Raw genomic sequence first — 23,480 nt, forward strand, 5'->3', positions numbered from 1 at the left:
GATAAATATTATCATTTCAATGACAATAAATCCACCAGAGAACAAAGCAAATCCAAGAATGACATGTGCATAACTGTGGTAATTTTCTGCAAGCTGAATTGAAAAAGCAAATTAAATCTTTCAGTTTTGGCAAACCCCGAAATATCCATCAAGGACCTCGGTGGAAAAATCTTGCCTGTCTATGTATGTTGCTGAGTGAAAAGCAATTATGTTCCAGAAAACTAAGCAAAGACTCTCTGTATGCTTCCTTTCACTTACCACATGCCCCTGAAACTGTAAACCTGGCTCTCTGTGACTACATCCAACTGTAGAGATGCTCTGCACATGATGTGTAATAAAAGATTGTTGCAGTGAAGACAAAGCACTGAGCTTTTCCCAATTAAAACTGTAAAGTCTAACAGCACCGAGTTCAACATGTGGGACACAGCGAAGGTAGATGTTTTTTCAATGGAATAGGGTAATTGGAGACAGGCAGAACGCTTCAAATCAAGCAGCTTAACGGACAGACTGTGCATGTGGTTACTGCTGAACAGACTGCACAAATCAAAGTCACAGATTATGATGGAGTGTAGGTACTACTTCAGAGTTCAATCATGTGTTAGCATTTTCTTGAAAAGCTCTGAGAAAACACAGTGTATTAGTATTGCTGAACTAGAGTGGTGATCACAAATTAGCTCAGAACCCTTTCCTGCAAAACATTAGACAAACTTAGCAGAAACAAGAAACATCCACATCAGCGCATCTGCAACAAATATACACAGCCACTTACCGGGAAACCAGGAGTGCTATTAGCCAGCTCCTCCAAATGAGACAAGAAAGCTGAATTACCTGAATAAGGAAGTTAGCACGTACCTCAATTGGGACGAGATTAATCAATAGTTATCAACTGGGGCCAGGCAGAAGTGATTCTTACAAAAACAGAAAATGTTGAAAACCAAGAGACAATCAGAGGGTGATTAAAGATAAACTTGATCTCACTAGAAGAGGGGGTGTTGTGTGATAAAGCCTTAAGCAGCAACCATCAGACTTTTTTTTCGTCTTCTATCTCCCAAGAAGGGAATTAAGTCTCTTGTACTCCCTGCACACTCTCAAGCATGTCCTAAAACAGCAGCTGAGATGAAGCCACTGCCTCTAGTATTTGAGCAAACATCTGACATGAAGAGAGAAAAGTTTTATGTTAGCAAACCAAATGCTAAATAAGTTAAAGTACTTGCAGACATTTTTGTGAATAAATTTACCTAAACTTTTAAACTCCATTGAGATGCATGGCAACAATGCATGTATTTTTCCTAAATTTGTGATATATGTCTGTTGACAGTCTTGACTTCAGTTTCCCATCAGGTCATCTAGGAAATGATGATTGCTACAGGATGCGGACACAGACACTCTGTGACTGAAGAAAGAATCACAGAGCAGAAACATCTTTATTGCTTGTCTTCTCTTTGAAAAACTGAATACAGATCCTGGAGATGAAGGGGGAAGTCTGCAGACATAATTAATGTCACAACTCCAGATGAAGACGAATGAACTTCCTTCCTCCACTATGTACATTCATTCCTGAGAGTAAGACATTATGTATGACATTAAATTGGGAGGGACAGGTTGATAAGCTGGAGGACAGGGCTGTCTGTCATTCAGTGCATCTTCAACAGCCTGGAGAATTGGGCTGGCAGAAGACTTGAAGGCAAATGCAAAGTCACACAACTGGGATGGACTGACTCCCATGCAACAACCTAGGCTGAATGCTGACAGGGTACAACACAGCTTTGCAGAAAAGGGCCTGGAGGCACTGGTGGACCAGGCCTGGAACACCAATCAGCAGTGCACCCACACAGAGAAGGTTAACCACATTCCAGTCTACACAAGCAAGCATGCAGCCAGCAGGACAAAGGAACTTATATATTCAGAACAGAGGTTTCCCTCTGCTCTGGTCTCCAGACCTCATCTGGAGTTCTGTGTCCAGCTTTGAGCTTTCCATTACAAGGAAGACACTGACATAATGCAGGGAGTCCAGCACTGGGCCATGAAGATTACTATGGGGCTGGAACACTTAAAAACTGAAGAAAAGCTTGGATAAGCCTGAAGAAGAGGTACCTAAGGGGAGATCTTCTTGCTGTCCTCAGATATCCAGCGACAGAAGATAGGGCCAGACTCTTCTTGGACACAAGAAGGAACACCACAAGCTGGAAGAAGGAAAATTCCAGCCGGGTGCTGTCAAAAGAATTTCTCCCATGAAGAGTGGTCAAACACTGGAACAGGTTGCCCAAAGAGGTTGTGCAACCCCCATCCTTGGAGATATTCAAATCCCAGCTGGACATAATCTGATCTACCTTCACAGCTGGCCCTGCTTTCTGAAGGGGTTTGGACCAGATGTCTGCTCCAATTGAGATTTTTTTAGCCTTCTACATGTTATACGCAAAATTCTGCCCTCCCCAGCTCTCAGTTAAGCTCATGTTGCTGTCTATCGCCTTTTCTAATTCTACCCAACAGATTCGCCAGCTTCTCTAGAAGTTTGGTGTGGATTTTAATTATGGGACTGCTATCCTACCTTAAATTCTACTAACTCTTGACACTGCTTTGAAAGGGAAAGAGCAGTTCCCCACGATCAGTGGCACTGAAAGCCATAGAGGAAAGCCAAAAAGTATACTGACAGATCTCTTGCTCTTGTTCAGAGCCCAAAAGAAAATAATTCTTCAGGGTAAACAATATCATTTTCATTATTGTTCCGATATCTAATGCCAGAAAATTTAGATGTTGGCAGAAATAAGGGAGGGTTGGTGTGTGCTGGTAACATTTCGAGATTAAGGCAGACCTTTTTTTGGTTTTGAAACCTTTAAAAAATTGTCAGGAGGTAACCAGCAAAGAAATAGTATGTAAGCTCAAGTCTTGTGGGTGGAGGGAGAAAGAAGAAAGCAAAGGGCCATGCTGACATTGTGTCAAGATAAGTGTCTATTGTCTTTATTACCTCTTTCTGAAATTCTTATTTTTATTCATTTTATTACAATACCCCAAATAAATCACTCTATAAATGGGTTCTTCCTTACGGAATGCTCTGAAACTCTACAAAGGAACACAAAGACTATTGTTCATAGTCTACAAATGTAAGAAAAGTTGAATAGAGTTCTGGAGAAGTCACTTTTTTTTTATATAGCAAAGATCATCTAAAAGAAGTAGCAAATGAAAACATGAAAGACAGAACTCAGAAGTTTTTAAGACATAGACATACAGACACAGTTATTAGATGAAATTTACAACTACAACAGCAAAACAAACAAAAAAGAAACACACACTTTTTTTTTCTTCCTCATGTATAAAATCATATTAACCCTTTCCATCAGGCTGTATACCGACACCTATCTTTTTTAAACACATTATTACCTTAAGTATATTCCTCATTTGGCAATCAAGTATATGCCTTTCATGCCAATCGGCTTTCACGTAGGCTGTATAAATATATTTGTTAACCAACTTTTGTCTCCCTCATATTTTTCTCTCTCCAGAGCAAGTGGAAGCTATCAAGTTCAGAAAGTAGCAGGATATTATTACCTCAGACTTTTCTGCCAGTTCTCTAAAAGTATATTAATATTACCCAGTCCCAAGCTATAAGCCAGGCAGTTCTATGCCATTTCAAATTAGTACTACTATTTTCTTTATCATTCTAATCACAACTTTTCAAGGCCAAATATTCCAAACAAATTAGGCTCCACACATATGCCAACTGCATTTGTATCTTCAGAAAATATCAAAAGCCCCTGACCTGTTATCACTAGTGATGCAGGCAGCACAGGTTCCTGTTGGTTCTTCACTCTGCTCATAGTAATGGGCATCCACATGAGCCTCCTCAGCCTTCTTCTTTAAGATCTCTCCAAATTTGTCTTTGCCAATGCACCCAAAGAAAGTTGCAGCTTTGTAAGGGCTCTGAATCATCCACTGCAGATTGACAGGAAAAGAAGAAAAACAACAAAACCCCACAAAGTTAGCATGCTTGGTACATTATTTTTTGCCTTTTTTTTCTCTTCACTCACTGTATTTAAATCTGCATTTACAAAGCACTGTGACATCTAGAACACTTCTATGCCTGAAGTAAAAAACATCTGGTAAGTCAAGGGAGGGAAGGCCAGCAAAGAATAAAAAAAAAAAAAATTACCCTTAATGATACCACTGAGTGTTCAATATCTAACGTAAAACTTAGATGCACATACTTCACTATCAAATAGCTTAGTATGTTTTTACAAGGTACTTCAAAAGGAGTTCCCTTGCTCAAAGGAGATGCCCCATCACTTACATTTAATCAAGCAACATATGGTATCTGTAAAGAAAATCTGTAGAAAAGACCAAAAAAAAAACCAAACCTCTCCAACATCCAAACCCACCACAGAGACAGCACATAAATGAAACAATCTCAGAAAATCTGAGAAAGCTAAGAAGAAACATTGTGCAACATTCACATATATATATAAACTAAAGGGTACTGAAAATAACCATTTGTGTCTACCATTTAATTATATGCAAAAATTACATTGTTAAATCACGCACGAAAATATTTATCTCCAACTTTATTAAGAGCAGTTCCATCACTTGTACTGCAAAGGAGGAGCATAGCTGCGCAAGGCTGCTAAGGTGCCAGGTTATGTCATAAAGCTCCTCTTTTATTAATACAAAATAGCTATCATTCAACTGTTAATGTAACTCCATTTTGTACTAAGTTAAAAACCAGCATTTAGCAGCAACACAAAATCAAGAGTGAAGTAAAGAAATACATGTGAAGAAACAATCACAGGCCCTGCTCTGCTGGTGGTGAGTCAACCAACTGAAGTCATTATAATTCACTCTAATTACAGTCAGAAAGCTTATCCACTCAATCTATACTATGAATTAAAGGCTACATCAATTTACTGCCATACTAAAACCCTACTTATAATTGTTTCCTAATCAAGATTTAAATAAACGACAATGTCTCCATTACAAAGCAGCATTAGTGGTAGCTGCGGGTTGTAGAAAGGTCAAGTAACTGAGTTGCAAATACATGCTTAGTCACATCTTTATTACTTCCAGCTTTGGAGGAGAAGGGGAAAAGGAAAAAAAAAAAATAGAAGTCTTTAGTCATGTAGAAGTCTTCGTTAATAAGACAAACGTGGACAAAAGTTACGGGCCTCTTTCTTGTAGCAATTTCATATATATAAACTTTAAGGACAAAAAAGATTGTGTTGTCAGATGGTGGCAGCGTTCAATCTCTCTCATTCATAAAATGTCCACTAGGTATGCCCTGCTAATCTATTCCACATCACTCTAAATTAATTTATATTAAGAAAACCCTAACGAGAATTATCTATATAATTGTATTTTACAAGCATTTGCACATACACAATACACATTTACACGGTGTTCATTTAAGGTGTCTAAGGAACCATAATCTTTTCTATTTGGAGGTATGGTTAAGTAGAACAGATTACTTCGCAAGACTAAAGATGTGACCTCCTATAACCAAATACGGAACAGATTTCCACACTGATAAGAACAGAAATACCTGAAGCCTTGTGTCCCATGTTGAAAAGCACGCCTTACTCTCACAACTAACAAGAATTAAGAGATCACTACAAACAGCATTTATTAAAGCATCGAATTCTAACAATTCTTCAAATACATAAGACTTCGAACTGCACCTTGGACTTACAACATTTTATCAAATGACATAACTTTTCCATCCTTTATATATCAAGTCTGACAACATTTGGAGCAGTAGTAAGTAATATTTCACACACATCTCAGAGAAAAGAATTTCTGTTCAAGTATCACAGTTTTGGCTATTGGCAGCAGCTCAGTTTGAATTCATATGTGATACATGCCATATCTAACTGTCACAATCCTTACTTTAAATGTAAGTAAAGTTAGTCTTGAGAATCAGAAGTCATGATCTCGGATCTGTTAGACGAACCTCTGTGTATCATGCAGACCGCTTCCGCCACAGGCAGCGGTTCTGCTCATACTCGTGATTAGTCAAAACACAGCTGTTGTACCGTGGGGGAATATTCCCACTATACAGATGTTCAAATGAGAAGAATATCTAAGTTAAGCTTACTGAAAAGTAGTTCAGCAGTGTTTCTGGAAAGATCCTCTCATCGCAGATCTCCAGTTACAAATACCCCCAGCTTCTTGGAATTATCTCCCCGCATTCCCACAATAATGGTGGCGAGGTGTTGCTAGTTGCAGAACTCCTTCAAACTGTTCCTCCTTTCCTCAGCTGAAAAGCTACATGTTAGTCAAGGCAAAAACCAGACACCACATTACACACTTGATGAAACTGCAGCGCAGAAACATCTCTGCGGCGTACCACGGAAGCTGTGCCTAGCGGAATGAGTCACAGCAGGCATTTTTTGCATACGTGTGAACAAACAAGGGACAAAACAACATCTTTAAGGTAGACTCTGGAGCACCTGTTTTAAAATTTCACCCTGGATTGAAGCTTAATTTTGAATAACCTGATACGGAGAAAACAGGTTTCTATGGGCTACTTCACACAGGGCTGTTATTAGCTCCATTTTGGCTAACGCGCTCTGAACGGGCGGGGTGTCAGTCCACAAGGTATTTATCACCATCAAACAGCCATGCGGTATCGTATCCAATATCAAATGAAGGCCAATAACACACTGCAGACGTTAACGCCAGGTATATGGCTGTATAAGCTGCAAATTCATTTTATAGATTTATGTGGAATACAAGATTTAATTGAATGAAAAAGACTCTAGACAGAAACGGAAAATGACCCAGCACAGCAGGCACTGGCATAATGAGTTAATTACCTAGGGTTTGGCTAGGCAGCGCGGCAGCTATTAGCTAACGGTATTGACAGTCTGGTCAGGAGAGGTTGGCACCTGGCCACACCATGAATCCTCACCACCCCCCAAGGGAATCTGAGGCTGTTAACGGCCCAAAGACAGAAGTGTCAAACGTAGGAACCTTTCATGAAGGAACAAGACAGCCTCAGGAGTGGGATACCACAAAGGAAATTCAAAATACAGAGCGGTTTGTGAAAGCTAATGTGTTTTGCCATCCTAAAGTTTTCTTCTGTCAACACAGTCTGGACATCAGGTACACACAAGGACAGGCCCTGACCTTTTCAGCTAGGGTAAGCAGTGTGACAGAGGAAGGAGAACAGCAAACAGAACACCTTGCAGTTGCTCTCTGGAGTTACCCAGGTTGCATTTCCCTTATGTTTTTGTTGTATGCACCCTGGTAAACTAAAAGCAAGTATTATTTAAAAAAAAAAAATAAATAATTCTGGTCTTTGCACAACTCTGTCTTAAAATCAAGCTGACTTCAAATGAGCGCAATCTAATACCAGATTACCCTACCCCCACAGGAACATTATTCCTTATGACCAAATACCAAAATATGACCACTTCCAAAAGAGGCTGGCACTGTGGCCACTCAAGGATACACCGGGGAGCGACAGAATGCTTCATTCCTCATTTTCAAGAGGCTAACTTGGGCTCACAGTAGTAGCAGTTATCTGTCCAAGTGTTTTTTCATGCTCAGAGTTAACAAGGGTGAACTCTTTGGCACGCTTTAGCGATCACAGAAGTGTAAGAATCTTTGTGTTCCAGGGAGTGGGTGGCAACTGCAGAGAACAGCGTCCTCTTTTCTTGCAAGACGTTGAGATGCTAAGGAAACTGGGTAACAAGTAAAGCTTCTGAAGACTCAACTGTCACTTTGTGAGACTGTTTGGAGTTAACTATGCCCCACTCTCACACATCCTCAGACTCGACGATGCGGTACACCTATTTCCCTCTTCTGTCTGATTAGGAAACGGCTTTGGAAACAACCTTTCCTCGGAGTTACAGAAGCACTTCTGGAAGCACTTCTTCCAACACTAGAAGGGACTTGACTTTGATTGACTACTCACAATGCTGTCTTTTGAGAACGATATTCAAGACGAGATGACAGAGCTGCCTGAATGGTCCCTTACACCCAAAAAATAAGAAAACGGCCCTTCCTACTGTGTGAAAGAAAATCAGTGGTCCTAAAGAATTGAAGAAAGAAAGGGAGAGAACTGAGTTCTTTGACTTGTATTTCCCAAGCTTATCCTATTTAGCTTGAGAATGCCATGCTTCTGCCACAGGGGCAGAGTCCAACACCCCGTATCGCAACACTTGATCTGCATTCAAAGCTTTTCTTTGCTGTTCCTGCAAAGTTCACTGTAAAGGAGGATGTCTACTTGAAAGCAGCAAAACTAAATAGTTGATCTAATTTACCTCAATCTCCAGCTGCAAAGACACTTGCCCTGCAAAAGGAGAGTTTGCCATTGCTGGGTCTCAGTGCACAATCCTGGAAGACTTAAAAAGAAATATCACACTGACGAAGCTTAAGTCAGCTTTATAGCCCTCGGACTGAAACAAAGATCCTTCAGAAATTATTTCTTTTTACTCTGACTCTACGCTTTGCTTTAAGTGCCACTGTTAACTGGATAATGTCAATAAGCAGAACAAGGAGGCCGATGAAGACACTCACTATCAGTCCCACAGTGCTCCCCACCTGAACTCCTTTGCTCCCGCGTCCTTTTCTAAAGCTGCAGCCAGCAGTGCATTTCCACATCTGTCAGTCGTCTTAAACTAACAATTCCAATGCATATGGAGCTCTCCTTAGACTGACATACCTTCTGCACATAGGAGTTTTCAGCTTGTAGACTTGAATCCTAACTGCTTCGGAACTGACAACACAACAGGAAGCATTATGCCCCTTCACAGTGAAGGATCTTCAAAACTCATTAACACTGAATGCAGACATCTGAAATACATCTGAAGTGCGTTATTTGAAGCTGGACTCTTCTCTGCATGATCTGTCAAATCTGATCGTATTTTAAATTGCAGCTCACAGAGGAGAGGACTCCAAAGACCTAAAATTAGCTAAGACTTAACATGCCTGCTAAAATCTAAAGTAAACAATGTTAGCAACAACTCATGAAGCATTCCTTCTAGTAAATCAGAACAGAAATGGCTTCTTTGTATACAGTGCTATTTGAAGTACCTCTTACTTTTATATTCTGAATTTTAGAATGAGTACGTAAGCTTTTCAGGAGGTTTCACCAGTCTGTTGCACCCCTAAGGCATGTCCCATCACCAATTACATACACAGTCCATTAAAAACCTCTTACGGATATTTTCTTGGAATAATTTAGATGCTAGAAGTAAATAAATCACAAATCACACCTCATCTCAGAAAACCAGATAAAATAAGAAAAAGCGGGATCAAAACCTAAATCATTGCAAATATATATATATATAAAAACCATGAAAAATTCACAATATGCAAGACAGTCCTAAGAAAAGATATTAGTGTCACTGTTCCAAGTGAGCTCACTTATTTCTTGTGAATGATGTGACACACCTCAAGCACAACTGGAATGTAATATTCTGTTAGCATTACACATACTATATCATTTAAAATCCCTACCGCGGTGGGTTAACCCCAGCTAGCAGCTAAGACCCCACCCACTCACTCCCTCAATCCTCCCTCCCAGGGGGATGGGGGAGAAAACTGGAAGACTGAGAAAAATAACGCATGGGTGCCAAGGCAATCATTCGCCACCTCCCACCAGCAGACTGATGCCCACCAGTCTCCGAGCCATGGCTACCTCGAAAAAAACTCCTCCTCCCTCCCTGCCCCCAGCAGTTTTATTGCTGACAATACTCCATACGGCCTGGGCTATCTCTTCGGTCAGTTGGGGTGAGCTGTCCTGGCTGTGTCCCTCCCAGCCCTTCCCACCCCGTAGCCTACTTGCTGGCTCAGCAAAGCCAAAAACCAGAGGTGGCCTTGATGCTGCGCAAGCACTGTTCAGCAAGAGCTAAAACACTCTGTCTTCAACAACACTGTTTTGGTGACGAACCTAAAACACAGCACCATATGGGCTGCTCTGAAGAAAATTAACTCCATCCCAAGCAGACCCGGGTTACCTACTCCAGAATCGTTGTTATGAGAATACAGCATCGAGATCCTGGAAAACAGATGAGTTTGTTTTGGTTTGTACCAACACAATTGCTATCTTTTTTCCTTTTTTCATTGATCAGCGTTGAAAGATTGCAACAGCTATTATCACATAATGGCCACATAAGAAAAAAATGGAAAAGGAAAAAATAAGCTTATCTTTATAAAAGCAGGCTTGCAAAAAGGAGCCCCATGTCCTGTATAGCAGTTCTTTCACCATTAGCTGAAGCTGCCAAATCTTGCATGAGGAAGTGATATTGTTAAAATGCATGACAACACCCTCAAGCAACTTCCAGTCAAATGAGATAAAAGTGATAATATTTTTTAAAGGAAAAGACTAGCTAAAGCCTTGCACTGAGACCAATATATCTAGATCTTACCAGGATTTGGTTCAACATGTACTATCCAAATCTCTGCACAGGAACATCTTACTAGTTTTAGCGTGGCACCACAAATTGCATTTCACTATAACTTTTCAAATTAAGATGTCTATCAAAACGTTAATCATCCAGAAGCACTACTTCGTTCACATTTAAAAATACAAAGCTAACAAACTGCCTCTCCACAAAATCTATAATCCAAATAACTATTTTCAGTGCTGCTATTCTTTTGTATTCTGTTTCCTATTCTTTCCTTCTTGCTCTTCATCTGCTTGTCCACCGTTTTATTTTTAGTCTTGTTTGTAAGCTTCTTGCTGTACAAGGAAATACAAGCATTATTTTCTGTCATTAAACATGTAGTAGCCATATTCCGAAGTTGCAATGCAGCCAAGAACTAGCACTCTCTTTTAATGTACCCTTTAAATACTGGTCAGTCTAGGCACCTAATTCCAATAGCCCTTACTCCATCATCTTATCCTGTACTTAGAATGCTACGTTTCTCCCTCAAATATCTGAAGCGCTGCAGTCTCTCTTCTGAAGTTCAACATGTGTAATCTGAGGCCCAAGGCAGACATCTCCTGCAAGACCTTACCAGGCATGTAACTGAGATCGCAGCCGGCCTTGTGTCCCTTCCCCACCTGAAGCGCAGAACCCAAGCCATCAACCACCTCCTCGTTATGTGATCTGATGTGTCAGTCCCTTTCCCCTTCCACAACATTAATGCAGTCCCTTCTCAAAACCAGCTAAAAGATGACACCTACAAAACAGGGCTGGTCACACCAGTTCTTCATCGCTCAGAGGACAGTTCCATGAAGCGTATCAGAACAGTAAGAATTCCAGGTTTACTTGTGATTCTCCTACAGCTGTTTCAGTGTATACTAGTCAAGAAATTTAGTAGTATTATAGAACTGTGTACGAGGAGGTAAGGTTTAAAGAGTGTCTTTATCGGCAAAAGAACTCAGAGACGTTAACCTCCTTGCTGAACAGCATGCGTGAAACATGGCAAAAGTGGCAAATACAACACAAAGAAGTCTTGTTACTCTGTGGCTCGGAGCCATGGTGTTAGGCTGTTAATGGAAGCATATTAACAACATGAAAATGGAACATCGTACTTGGGTACGGTGAGCCAGACTCCCTGGGCAACGGTACACCACTGTTACCCATGCCTCTGCCTGCTCTACCTGTAAAGACTTAGCACTCACTTCACTGAGATAAAGCAAAGACTGATAAGTGTTTTAAAAATGCCTTAAAATTCTCCAGTGTAAAACACTGTATATGTGTTTAAGTACTAGCCTGTAAGTGAGTTGATGTTGTTGCAAAGTGACATTTCAGGCTATTTTGGATATGATTTTGCATATCTATAACCTTACAACAAATCTTCCTTTTCAAAATGCATGCACATGTCACTCTCACTCCCCTGCTAGATGATGTGGAGTCTCAATGAATACACCCACACTCGGAATGACAGAGGGAAAAAATCCACAAGTGAAGAGACTTCTTTCATTGTCTGGCAGCACAGAATTCATAAAGCACAAACTGTAAACAGCTGCCTATCAGCTTTTATCAGCAATAGTATCAGAAACAGATGGCAAAGGTCAAGTCAAAGTTTATTGACAATGATGAACTTTGACAGCCTCTATTAAATTACTTCTTCCTTTAAGGTGTATGTGATCAAAGCAGCAGAGAGATTTTCACTCAGTCACATAACAAGCTATTTGTTGAGATTGAAACATCTGGTCAATATCTTCTAACACTGCAATTTCATGCACAGTTAGCAATAGGGTACATCTCTTCTCCTTACAGGGTCCATAAGGGTGGCACATATGGCCGATCATTTAATTCGAAAAGGTTTCAATTCCAAGTATTACATACAATTGTCTCTATGCTTTATCGTATTTTAAGTCTACCTACCATCGTTTTCCATCATCACTGCTGTCTGCTCTACTCTTTGCTATAAAAGCCCACAAATATGACAGAGCACTTAAAGCTTAACAGCTTTTGACTACCGGAGTTAGAAAGCAGTTAAGGCAAGGGAGTTTTTGAAGTGGCAGGTCTTCATCTATCTGTTGTCAAGAATTCCCAATGCATTAAACTATTTACCAAAGCTCTAGTAACACAGATTATCATTCTTGCTGTAATAGCAAACCCTTCATTTATGAGGCATGCCCAAACAATCAGAGATCACACCTCACTAATTTATGACCTGGTATACATTTTACAAACATAACACACCGCATACATTATATTTCAAGTAAACGTGTGATAATTCCAAGAATTTGATTAATTAAATCCTATCTCTCAAGCTGAAACAGCAAGACGACACAAAATGTGATCTATCCCAAATGCTGAGAAATGTCTGTCTTCAAAATTATGCATTTATGTTGCCACAGCAACAAGTAGTGGATAATGTGACATGTACTTCACCCTTCCATTTCTAAATACCTATCGTTTTGGTCAAAAGAGAAAGGAAGGCTAGTCGCAAACATGCTTACAGAAAGAATTTTCAGTTACTATTAAATAACCTCAATTTTTACTCATTTAACAGTTGATTTCCAGATCTCATTCCCAGAGTGGCTGCCTCTAAGTAGTATCTGAACCTTTAATGTTTACCTAGCAGTTGTAGGAAGACAGGACTCAAATTCCTCAATGTAATTACACTTCATGCCCAGATGCTGCACCAAAGGCATAACAAAGGGGCAGGCAGGGAATGGAGAAGGTAGATAATCTCCATGTAGGAAAAAAAAAAATATCTACAAAATGCTTGAGCAAAGGCATCCCTCAGATGTCACCAAAGATGCTTGGGCTTTTCTGGAGTGTGTTGATTTTCAGTACTATGGCATTTATCCACTAGTACCTCACTGTTCTGAGGAAATGGGATATGTAACCCACATTTATACAATCAGAATTGCCCACTAGAAACTATTAGGCTTCATATAAATGTCAAGGTATGACTTGCAGGTAACAGAACACATTTACAGATTGTAAACACCAGCCTAAACAAAGCAAACAATCAACTGAAGAAAGCTACTAATCAGCTGCCATTTAGCACCAACAGCATTGGCGCAGAAATTCAGTAGTTCGCCAGATTCTAACTGCTTTTTGATAGGAGTGTGAAGGAGGAAATGTTCCAGGAGCTCCAAACAAGTTCAGAAGTGATGGGATTAGCACTATAAATCGGCAATCTTTTTTCAAAGAGACCCACAACCACCCCACCCAGTTGCAAAGGCTGTAACTTCAGCCTAAACTTTATTGTATGTGTACAGCGAGGCTTATAGGATTGTGGTGGGACATTCCACCTAAGCTGACAAGAACTTTGTTTCTTCCAGATTTAATACAGCAGTTTGTCCAGAAGATAGAAGAACAACAGAAGTTGGTTTTTTTTTTTTTTAAAAAAAAAACCCAACCAAAAAATCTGGTGTCTCTCCTCTAACTTCAAGGTTTTCCCTCACTAAACTAGGAGCCCTCCAAATGACCGAGACATAACTTTGGAAAGGTGTTCTTAGGCTTTGAGTTGACCCCAGTAGGAACTACCATTTCAGGGTTGGCCTCTCCCAAGTGTTATCTCATATACTCCATCCACAGTTCCACATGGAAATGTTCCCCCTCTAACGTTCAATATTCTTAAGTAATAATACATCTTCTAAAGGAAGAAAAATGTGAACCAACTGACAAATGACTGCCTTAGTGCAGGCAAGTCTCTGGGTTACTCAGGTGTGACTTCCAACTGCGTTCAGCGGGAAATGCTCAACGTCCACCCAAGACTGTGACAGGCGCACAGGCTAGGCTGAGATTCCAGGGAAAAACTGGATCGCCAGTGTGCATGCGAACAATGACTTGGAGGAGAACTCATACATGCTTTCACAAAATAACAAAAGTAATTGCCGTAGTCCTCCCAACAGAAAGTACTCACTGACTCGAAACTATGATGTTTCATGTTGCTGAAACAAATCTATTATTATGCTTTATTGCTGTGTGTCTAAACATTGGTGCCTTACCTTTAACAGTTTAAAAAGGACCAAGAAACTTCAGATAAAGAATATACTTCCACATTTCTAAATTATCTATCATCTTCCTATTCCAGTGTCAATTAGATATAAAATAAATACAGGATATTAGCTGCATGAGAAAGACTTATTGCTTATTGTTTCTTGCTTATTATCATCAAGAAGCCCGGACAAACAGCTGTTGCATGTGCATTTGACCAGTTCATGGGCAGAGGATGTTCCACAGGTCTCAAAGCTGGCAGTCCCTGTGCACGTGCCCAGGAATCCCCCTGCTCCCCCACGGAGAGCCGGACGCAGCCAGGCCGGCCCGCAGGAGCCCAGGCAGGGAGCAGCAGTGCCGTACCGGGCACACCGCGCGGCTCCCGCTCCCTTCTCCCCTCCGGCACTGCGGGGATGGACATTTCGTAGCCCAGTGTAGCCGAGGACTTCTTCAAGGCCCTGTGCCCGATATAGTACGCTCTTCCTTCGCAGTAGTTAATAGCATTCACTCACATAGAGAGATTTATTTTTTATTCTATTGACCAATAACTGAATGGCAACAACCTAATTTTTCCTACTTCTTCACTTACGAAGCATATGAATACTGTATTGTATTTGCTTCCGCCCACAAGAATCACTTTTCCCCTTGCCAGTTTCATCCGTAAAGCCTTTAGATTTGCTGTGGTGGGACAAGCAATACCTTTGTCAAAATAATTTAAGGCAGCTCCTACCTGCCATAAACTGAAAAGACACTCCATTCAGATTCTCAAGATACTAAACAAAAAAGCAACATACAATTATTTATTGTAGTTTTTGTTTACTTTTAAACTGATGTACTCCTTCCTTCATGGTAATTTCTATATTTCATTGTAACCAAGTTTTGTGGGTTTTGGCTTGAGGTTTTTTTTAACAAAATGACAGAAGTCACATGTAATTATGTGCAGTTGAAAGCAGTGCTTGGCACTACCTGAATTTCTTGGCGCGCAGCTCAAACGCTCTAGTAAGTTCAAATAATTTTCACAGAACAGATAATTTAGACACCAACTCCTGTGTGCTTCTGAAAAAGAACTGCAAATTTCTCTTAAATTTGGTTTTTTCTGAATTCAATCATGGCTAAGATGCTCAACACTTGACTCCCATGATCAGCTCAGCCTCAGCGCTAACTCCCTGACCTATTTTGGCAAGAGTGGAAGGCAAGGAAAACCGTACATTTACTAGAATGCTTGGTTTGATTCAAAAAAGAATCAACTCTTTTAGTGCTGGTTTCAAAACCCACAGGATCGGACCTGATGAACCTTATCTTATCTTTCATACAACGGGAAGTATGCTTTTTAAACTCTAAAATAAAAAATTAACAGAAAGGAGAAATACATTCATGAAACACTAAGGAGACCCACCACTGCTAAACTCTAATAGTTAGGGCAAGATCATCTATGTCAAGGATTAACATCCAGTGCAGGAGGCAAAGAGTTTAAAGGAAACAATGTCTCATCTGCATTAAAGCATGTGAAACAATAAAATGCCAAATTTTGAAAACCAGCTATTTATGAAACAAAATACAGAGTACTGTGTCTTTCCTTTTTTCCCCATGAACATGGCAAACCAAGAATAAATTATAACTGGAATTCCTGTACAGATAATCTATAGTGATTTGCTTTTAAAAATAATAAATAGAACTAAACTTTCAAAGTATGTTTTCATTACAGCCACTATCCCAATATTCAAGTTGCAGGAACAACTCCCTGAGCATTTCACTTGAGTATTCAGCTTTGCTGAAGATCAGGTAAATTGCCTGTCAAATCACTCAAATACATAAACCACTAAGTGATCACAAGTGACCCTCACAAAAACTTCATTTAGCAATAGGCATTCCAGTCATTTCAGTTTTATGATCCTACTGGTAACAAGATCCTTCAAATATGGACAACAAAAGCATCTCTAAAAATGAGGTTATTTTCTACCCTCCAAATTCACAGAATGTCAGATTTTCTCATTGACTTTTTTCTGTACTTTGGAATGGATACTATCAATGGAGATTGTACTGTAAGGTGAAATGCCAATTCACAATTTAGTTTTGAAAGGCAAGAGGTGGAAAAGCTACCACTGAAGAAAGGAAAAAGAAATATCCAGAAAGAACTGTTTTTCAAAACATACTCTAGGACCTTTTTCTTCCTACTAGCATCATAACCAATAACTGTTCTAAAAAAAATAGATGTACAAAACTAAATGAAAAAATCTCGTGGCCAAAATTTGGTGTCATACTCTCTGGCCCTGCAACATGTCTGTCAACGGATAGTAAGCGCTATTAAAGGAGACAAAAATCTTCAGCTGATACACTGGGTATACAGTATCTTTATTAATTGTTATCAAGTCTGATTTTTTCCCTCATGGGTAATTCCAAATATCCAGAATTATCTGCTTTTCTTAATAAAAATCTGCCCTAAAATATCTCCATCCGAGCACATATAATAGTCCATTTACTTTTCAAAGAAATATTTTTATGTATGCTTTATAGAAGATGATGTAAAACAGTCTAAGCAATAATGTAATTCAACAGTCTCTGTTGTTTCCCGCTCAGGGGCATTCACCGCTGCCAGCAGTATCAGGCAAGCTCACAACCCCGTGTCTTGCTTGCACTGGCTGCAGGATATGCTAATTGTGAACCCTGAAGATCCAACGTATTAGACAACATATACTTAACCTGAAACCCTAACTTCATATGTGCTAATTCATTTGGAACAAAAATTATCATATTATTACTTCCATATTTTGTATAATCATTTTCTGTACAGCACAAAATCCATCATACTAAGAGTGCACACATATAAATGTATTTAAATTAACAGCTAAGGAAAACCAGAACCAAGTGTTTTCAAACTACAAGTATCTTGGGATATTTTCCTTCTCAGAAAGATGACAACTGCAACATAATTTTAAGGAATCTTTCTGGAGTTTTGGGGTATTGCCATTATTGTTAGCTGTTCTACTAATGTTAATTACATCATTACACGATTTCCCATGGATAACAACTTGTAATTCCATCTACTTACTCTCTATAGAGGCAGAGGAACACAGCAGATTAGGAGGCTGTCAAGATGATAAAATGACATCAAATGCAAATTTGTATTTGTAATACAGCATGCAAGATTTGGAAATGCTACTTAAAAAGAAGCAGCAAACTAGCTTCAGGCACTGAATGTATGCTTCAGGCAGTGAATGTATGAAAAAATGCTAATACGTTAGAATATCTGAAGCAACAATAACAGAAGATTCTACATAAACTTCATCAAAAGCAGAATTTGTCAATAAATCAGTTGAGAGATAAGGATGAGTATCAATATTAATTTAATTTTATTTAAATATTAGACTAGTCATAACCGGTATAACACCATTTCTCTTGATGCAAAAGCTAACAAGTAATGATATGAAAGGTTAACTCATTAGTCCTTATTTTTAATTTTCCAGAACAAATTCCTAAGCGCTTCAGATACTTTTAATCGAAAAGCCAATTTTCTGCTCATATTTTTATTGATGGAACCTGACTGGTATCAGTGGGATTATACCAGTTTGGATTAAAAGACAATTTATTCCTATTAATTGTAGTAAATTGGTAGTTGTTATTCATAGTGTATGACTACTCAAGACTAAGTCATCGGGATACAAATACATTGCTCTATTAGTGGACTGTGAGGACATTCATTAGTAACTGTAAAGCAATATGAAAGTGAACAGACCAGATCAGTGCTGGACACTTAGGAAAATCCTGCCTACGCATATAATTCAAAGCCAGCGTCACCGCTTTCTATTCCTAAGGAAATACCAACACATTTCCTTCTACCACTTTAGGTAGAAAAGCTACTTCTATAAAACCAAAACAACTTAAGATTAAAAAATAAAAGCAAGCTGAAATTAAGTTGGAATATCCAGGCGTTAACAAAAATTATTTCTGCAGATCCCTTATTTTAACCGTTGAAAGCATTCATCCCTTTATTAACATGACATAACCACACTCTGAAAAATGCTGTAGAGATTTGATATGCTATCCCAAATATTATTTATTTAATTGAAACTAACAAGGGATTTTGTTTGTTTGTTAGTTAATATTCTTACTGTGTCAATGTGATTACGCTTACTTTAAGACAGTCTGAAACAGGACTGGACAAATTGTTACTGAAGGCTAAAAGCAGCCTGCTTCTGGCCCATAGCAGCAGGCCACCTTCGTAGATACTCAGGTTTGTAACACATACATTCCATATTCACACTTCATTGTACCACGTCCCTACGTACAGGGGTTGCCCTGCAGATACATGGTGAGAGATGGCCAGGACGGGTTCTCTCTCTAAGGTCTCGCTCTCTAGGGAGAAGGTATGGATTATGTACCACCACTTCATCACATCGTCTGACTGGGGGCTAGGTACCATCACTGCTGTTGCTTTTATAATTTTTATTTACCCTTTCTTTTGCTATTTTCAGTTTTACTGTTATTTTCCAGGAAGCAAATGCAGCTGTCATGCAAGGACAGACTGTTTTTTGAGAGGCTGAAATCTATTATGCTCGAAGTTTCACAATGAAGGAAATTTCAAGGGAGCAATACCACAATCATCAACTTCTCAGAGGACCTGACAAGCATTTACAACTTTACACTTAAACGTAAATGTAAATTTAAATTTACAATTTAAATTCAGCCTAATAAGTCTAATATTTCTACTGATAAAATGCAACATGGTAATAAGATTCTTCATTTTCAGACCTCTCCAGTTTTCTCCTGGGAGTGCACATCCACTTACATTTTTCACCATATGGATTCCATATAGCAGACAAGAATTTTCCTTCCTCATTCTGTTTCTATAGACGACTTTACAAGTCCTTGATTACTTTTAGATCACTTGAATACCCACGGACAAACGCAAGGCAAATAACAAGCAGTAGCTTTCTTCAAAGGGTAAGTTAGATCTGAACCCAAACGCAGTCAGTTCATATCGACAACTCCAGTAGCTGCTCCTATTCCACCACCACCCCAAACCCAATAAAAATCACAAAGGACGCTAGTATTACCAGCTTACAGCCAAGCTTTGTTAACAGACCCGCATGCCATGCCTGCTGCGTCTAAATCCACATTTATCAATTCTTCAGGCTGCTCCCTCCAAGAGGGGAAATAATTGCCATATTGAGGATCCCGTCTAGATTCAGCGATACAAAAAGCTCACCCTTTAACCGCAATGATTTTGATGAGTGGTCTCTCCGCAACTGAGCCTCAGCACCAGCGTACCATCTTCTAGAGCTTTTTACACACAAAACAAAATGAACAACTTATTTTCAGAAATGTAGTTGTTGAAATCCTAGTCTAACCCAGCATTTTAACATTTTGGGAACTTTATGATGACAAATGTAGGAGAACAATGTTGTTACAGTCGTTCCTTCAATTAAATACGACTCACAGTATGATTGTGTCACCTTTTCCTTTTTAAAAAAATAAATTCCTCCACCAAAAGTCAAAAGTAGCATTCTTAAGTATAGGAACTGTACCTAACTTCCTTGCTAATCCATCATCCATTTGAACAATTGCTGAAGTCTGAACAAAAGATAACAGTGCTAAAAAAAAAAAAAGAGCGCTAGAGATACATCAAAACGGGTATCTTGGACTGTTTGGGAATGAGGGTTCAAAAAGATAATAACTCTACAGCTCTGTCACCTGCATCTTCAGAAGATGTTAATGTAGGAAGCTGTAAAAATTATTTTAACCCTGACCTTACCAGAGATCACACACACAGCACTCCAGGTGTTACAAGATTAAGCTAACCTCCCCCTCAAAAACAGCCCCCAAATCCGCAACACTAGTACAAAAGTCTGTTTATTCCCAAAATGCTTTAGACTCCTTAAGTAAGAAACAAAACAAACCCCCCAAAACCCCCAACTCCAATAAATCAAACACAAAACCCCTCTTAAATTGTTACTAAACTGTCAGTCCACACCACTGCCAGACTGTACATACCAAACTTGGGATTAGCAAGACTGCACTCCTGTACACTGAGTAAGAACTAAAACAGAGAACAGAAAACTCAGAGAGAATGCTACAGCACAGCAGAAAATTCTGACAACTGGCAGTGGGCAATGATGGATCCCACTTAGGCAGTATTAATAACTTCCATCAAGTATGTAGAAATCAGCTGATTTATGGAATTCAGAGTTTAATGCTGCAAATGAAATTTCTACTAAGAGACAAATCCAGCATTTCGGTAAGGTGTAAACTATCTTAAAATAAGAAAGCAATTATAACTACACTACGTATATGACTGAGCATTATACTGTCATTCAGCATTTAATTTTGTCACTTTAACAGCTTAAATACTTGTCGAGATGTACCTTCTTCATTGGAATACGCATCTATTGTAGAACACACTCTTTATGGCAGGATAGTACTTTTTGCTTGCTTACAAGCATGTCACCAGAAGACCACATTCACTTAGCTGACTTCCCCAGGAAAAATTCTACTTTTCTGCCTGGGAGTGTACATCAGCCAAAAACTTGCCACTGTAGCTACTTGCAAAGCAGCCACAAATTGTTCTCCCTTGACCAACCTATTATACCAAGACCAGGCCTCCTTGAATTGTAGTAATGAAACAAATGTACCTGGAAGAAAACCGAGCTATTGTCACTAGAACACGGGTAACATTTATGCAGCCATTCACAATAAATTGTTCCCAGTTATGCATATAAAGCCTTGCTGCTTCCATCAGAACACATGAAACTACTGTCTTCAGCATACCCCTAGAGACTGGAAGGTTAGCATCGATAAGCCATTTTCCATTTGTATATTTTGTACTGAACTCCAGTGAAAGCCTAAAATTCGGTTCAGAAAAGATGGCAGCTAATAAACCACTTGAACATTTACTTCAATATACTGTGTCATACCAAAACAAAAAAAAGATTTTGCTTGCCCGAAATTGGCTAAATAATATTAATCTAAACCAAGCAATAAATACTACATCTGCAAAAAGTACTATCTGTACAGCGAACGGTATTATCTGAAGACAATGTCTACCACAAGGCTCAGTAAAGATGGAATTGCAACTAGTGTTTGGAAAACAAAATGATTTCTTCCAAATATGCACTCTGAGATCCAGATCACTCAGTGAAATCTTCTAGACGCACACTAAGAGGAGCTCCAATTATCTGCAGCCTTCCATAAAAACTGTAGTGTTGTATCATACTGTATTTAAAAGAATATATATATATATATCTATCTTTTAAAGCTACCCTTATCTACAAGCCTGATTTTTTCAGACCATCACAACTCACTCAAGAAGGCATTCACATGTTTTTCAGACACTACTTATGGTAACAGATACATGGTAGAGAGAACAGCAGGTTACAAAATTTTTCAGAACCACCAGAACAAGTGGATTAGTTTCTGTTCCATAGTCAGGCCTGCAACAGAGCCACAGAAGAAAAAACCTTCAGAACTTCAACTACCCGTAACTACCTGATTCAACATAGAAAGAACGGAAAAAATGAACACAATGCTATTGACACCAAATGAAGCAGCAGAATACATAACTCCATTGTTCTCTTAACTAGTTCTCAAACTATTTCAGTGAGTACTTCATGTGGTTACTATAACCATGTTAGTTGTCAAAACAGCTGGCAGAAATCAGATTTTTCTTTATAAGCAAACTTCAGTAAAGCTCTCATTTCACCTTATTTAATTGCAGAAAGAAAATAGGTCCCTTTTACATCTCACAGAATCAGCAACAAAATTTTGCTTTTTTGTCATGCTATACATTCCACCATAATTGTGCAGCAAGTATCCAAAATCAGCTGATCTTCTAATAGTTCTGCCTTGGCAAATCAATAGGTGTCCGTCCACACAGTACAAAGCAAACCAGTACATTACTCGAACACTTTTTTGACTTAAATGATCACATTTCAGTAACCAACAAACCAAACACAGCTCAATGAATTATCTCACCGCATTATGAAGTTACTCTTCTCTTGACATTTATCACAGTGATAATCAACTCTTTTAGATACAGAGGACACAGTCTGCAGGCAGGTGTGAACATGCCTTGATAACACACTGCACTTCCCGACCCCAGCACCGACAACCTGGGTGCTTCACTGAACTATTTAGTCACACCGGAGAGAACTCTGAGTGGGGACAGTTATCATTACTGCTAGGACCTACTTCTGTTTGTTTAAACAGCTCTTCAGTTTGAGGGTTATACAGACAAACAATGAAGAGGAGATTTTTTTTCCTTAAATTCGAATGTGTTAAGATGATGCAACCTGTAAGTATAAAGAATAGGAAAATATTATACGACGGGACAAAAGTTCCAGGTGGGTGGACCTGCAGTTTTAAGGACCAAATCAACAGTGCAGTGTACAAACAGAACAAGGTCTTGGGGAAGAGGTGGAAATGGGGAAGGGGAAGAAGCCACAATGGTCTACAATCCAAAAAGAACAAGGAGTAGATTACAATGTTATAATGTTCTACACACTAAAATTCAGTGTCAAACTTGTAAATGTATTTAACTCGGCTGATAAGAGTTTATCTGCAACTATCTTTTCTTCTTAATCTGCAATTTATGCTGTCTTTTCATGAATTTATTATTTCTTCAACCTAGAATATTGGACAGAAAAAATATAAGTTGTATAGAGGGTGAAAAACTGTGGCTTTAGGTTTCTTGAATTTCAGTTTTCATTTTTAAATTCTTCATAAATACTCTGATACCCATGTTCAATTTGACAGCTACAGTTTGTATAATCCAAACTCAAGTTATTTTTACAACACTGAATAGAAAATCGGATTCTTTCAGCTACAAAAGAAAAGTTTCTTTGAAAGACTGCCAAAAATACTTTTATAGCTGATATGTAGCTGACACATTAACCTGCTAAATGTTTGTGGAAGTACTAATGACTAAGCAAGGGATATCAAAGACAGTGGATAAAAGAACAAACAGCTGCCAGTACTTGGCATTCCATTCTGCTATCATGGCTAATATGATTGGCAAAGGAAGTTACACCTACTTTATAATAATAATAATACATTTGGCAGAGACTTCCAGATGGAAGTATTCCAACACTTGGTTTTCCAAAAGGTGTTGTATGATTCATTATAAAGATCAAAAAAAAAAAT

General features: G+C 38.9%; 1 protein-coding gene across 4 annotated transcripts in view; it reads right to left on the minus strand.

The window, feature by feature from the left end:
* The window catches only part of ADK (adenosine kinase), a 299,689-nt gene that overhangs the window by 152,947 nt on the left and 123,262 nt on the right, over nt 1-23,480 (minus strand). For all 4 annotated transcript variants that reach the window (XM_056350951.1, XM_056350952.1, XM_056350953.1 and 1 more), the window contains exon 5: nt 3,758-3,930. In XM_056350951.1, coding sequence (XP_056206926.1) covers nt 3,758-3,930 — 173 coding nt within the window. The remainder of the gene's footprint in view (nt 1-3,757; nt 3,931-23,480) is intronic.

This window comes from Falco biarmicus, chromosome 9 (genome assembly GCF_023638135.1).
Source record: "Falco biarmicus isolate bFalBia1 chromosome 9, bFalBia1.pri, whole genome shotgun sequence".
In the NCBI taxonomy this organism is placed as follows: Eukaryota; Metazoa; Chordata; class Aves; order Falconiformes; family Falconidae; genus Falco; species Falco biarmicus.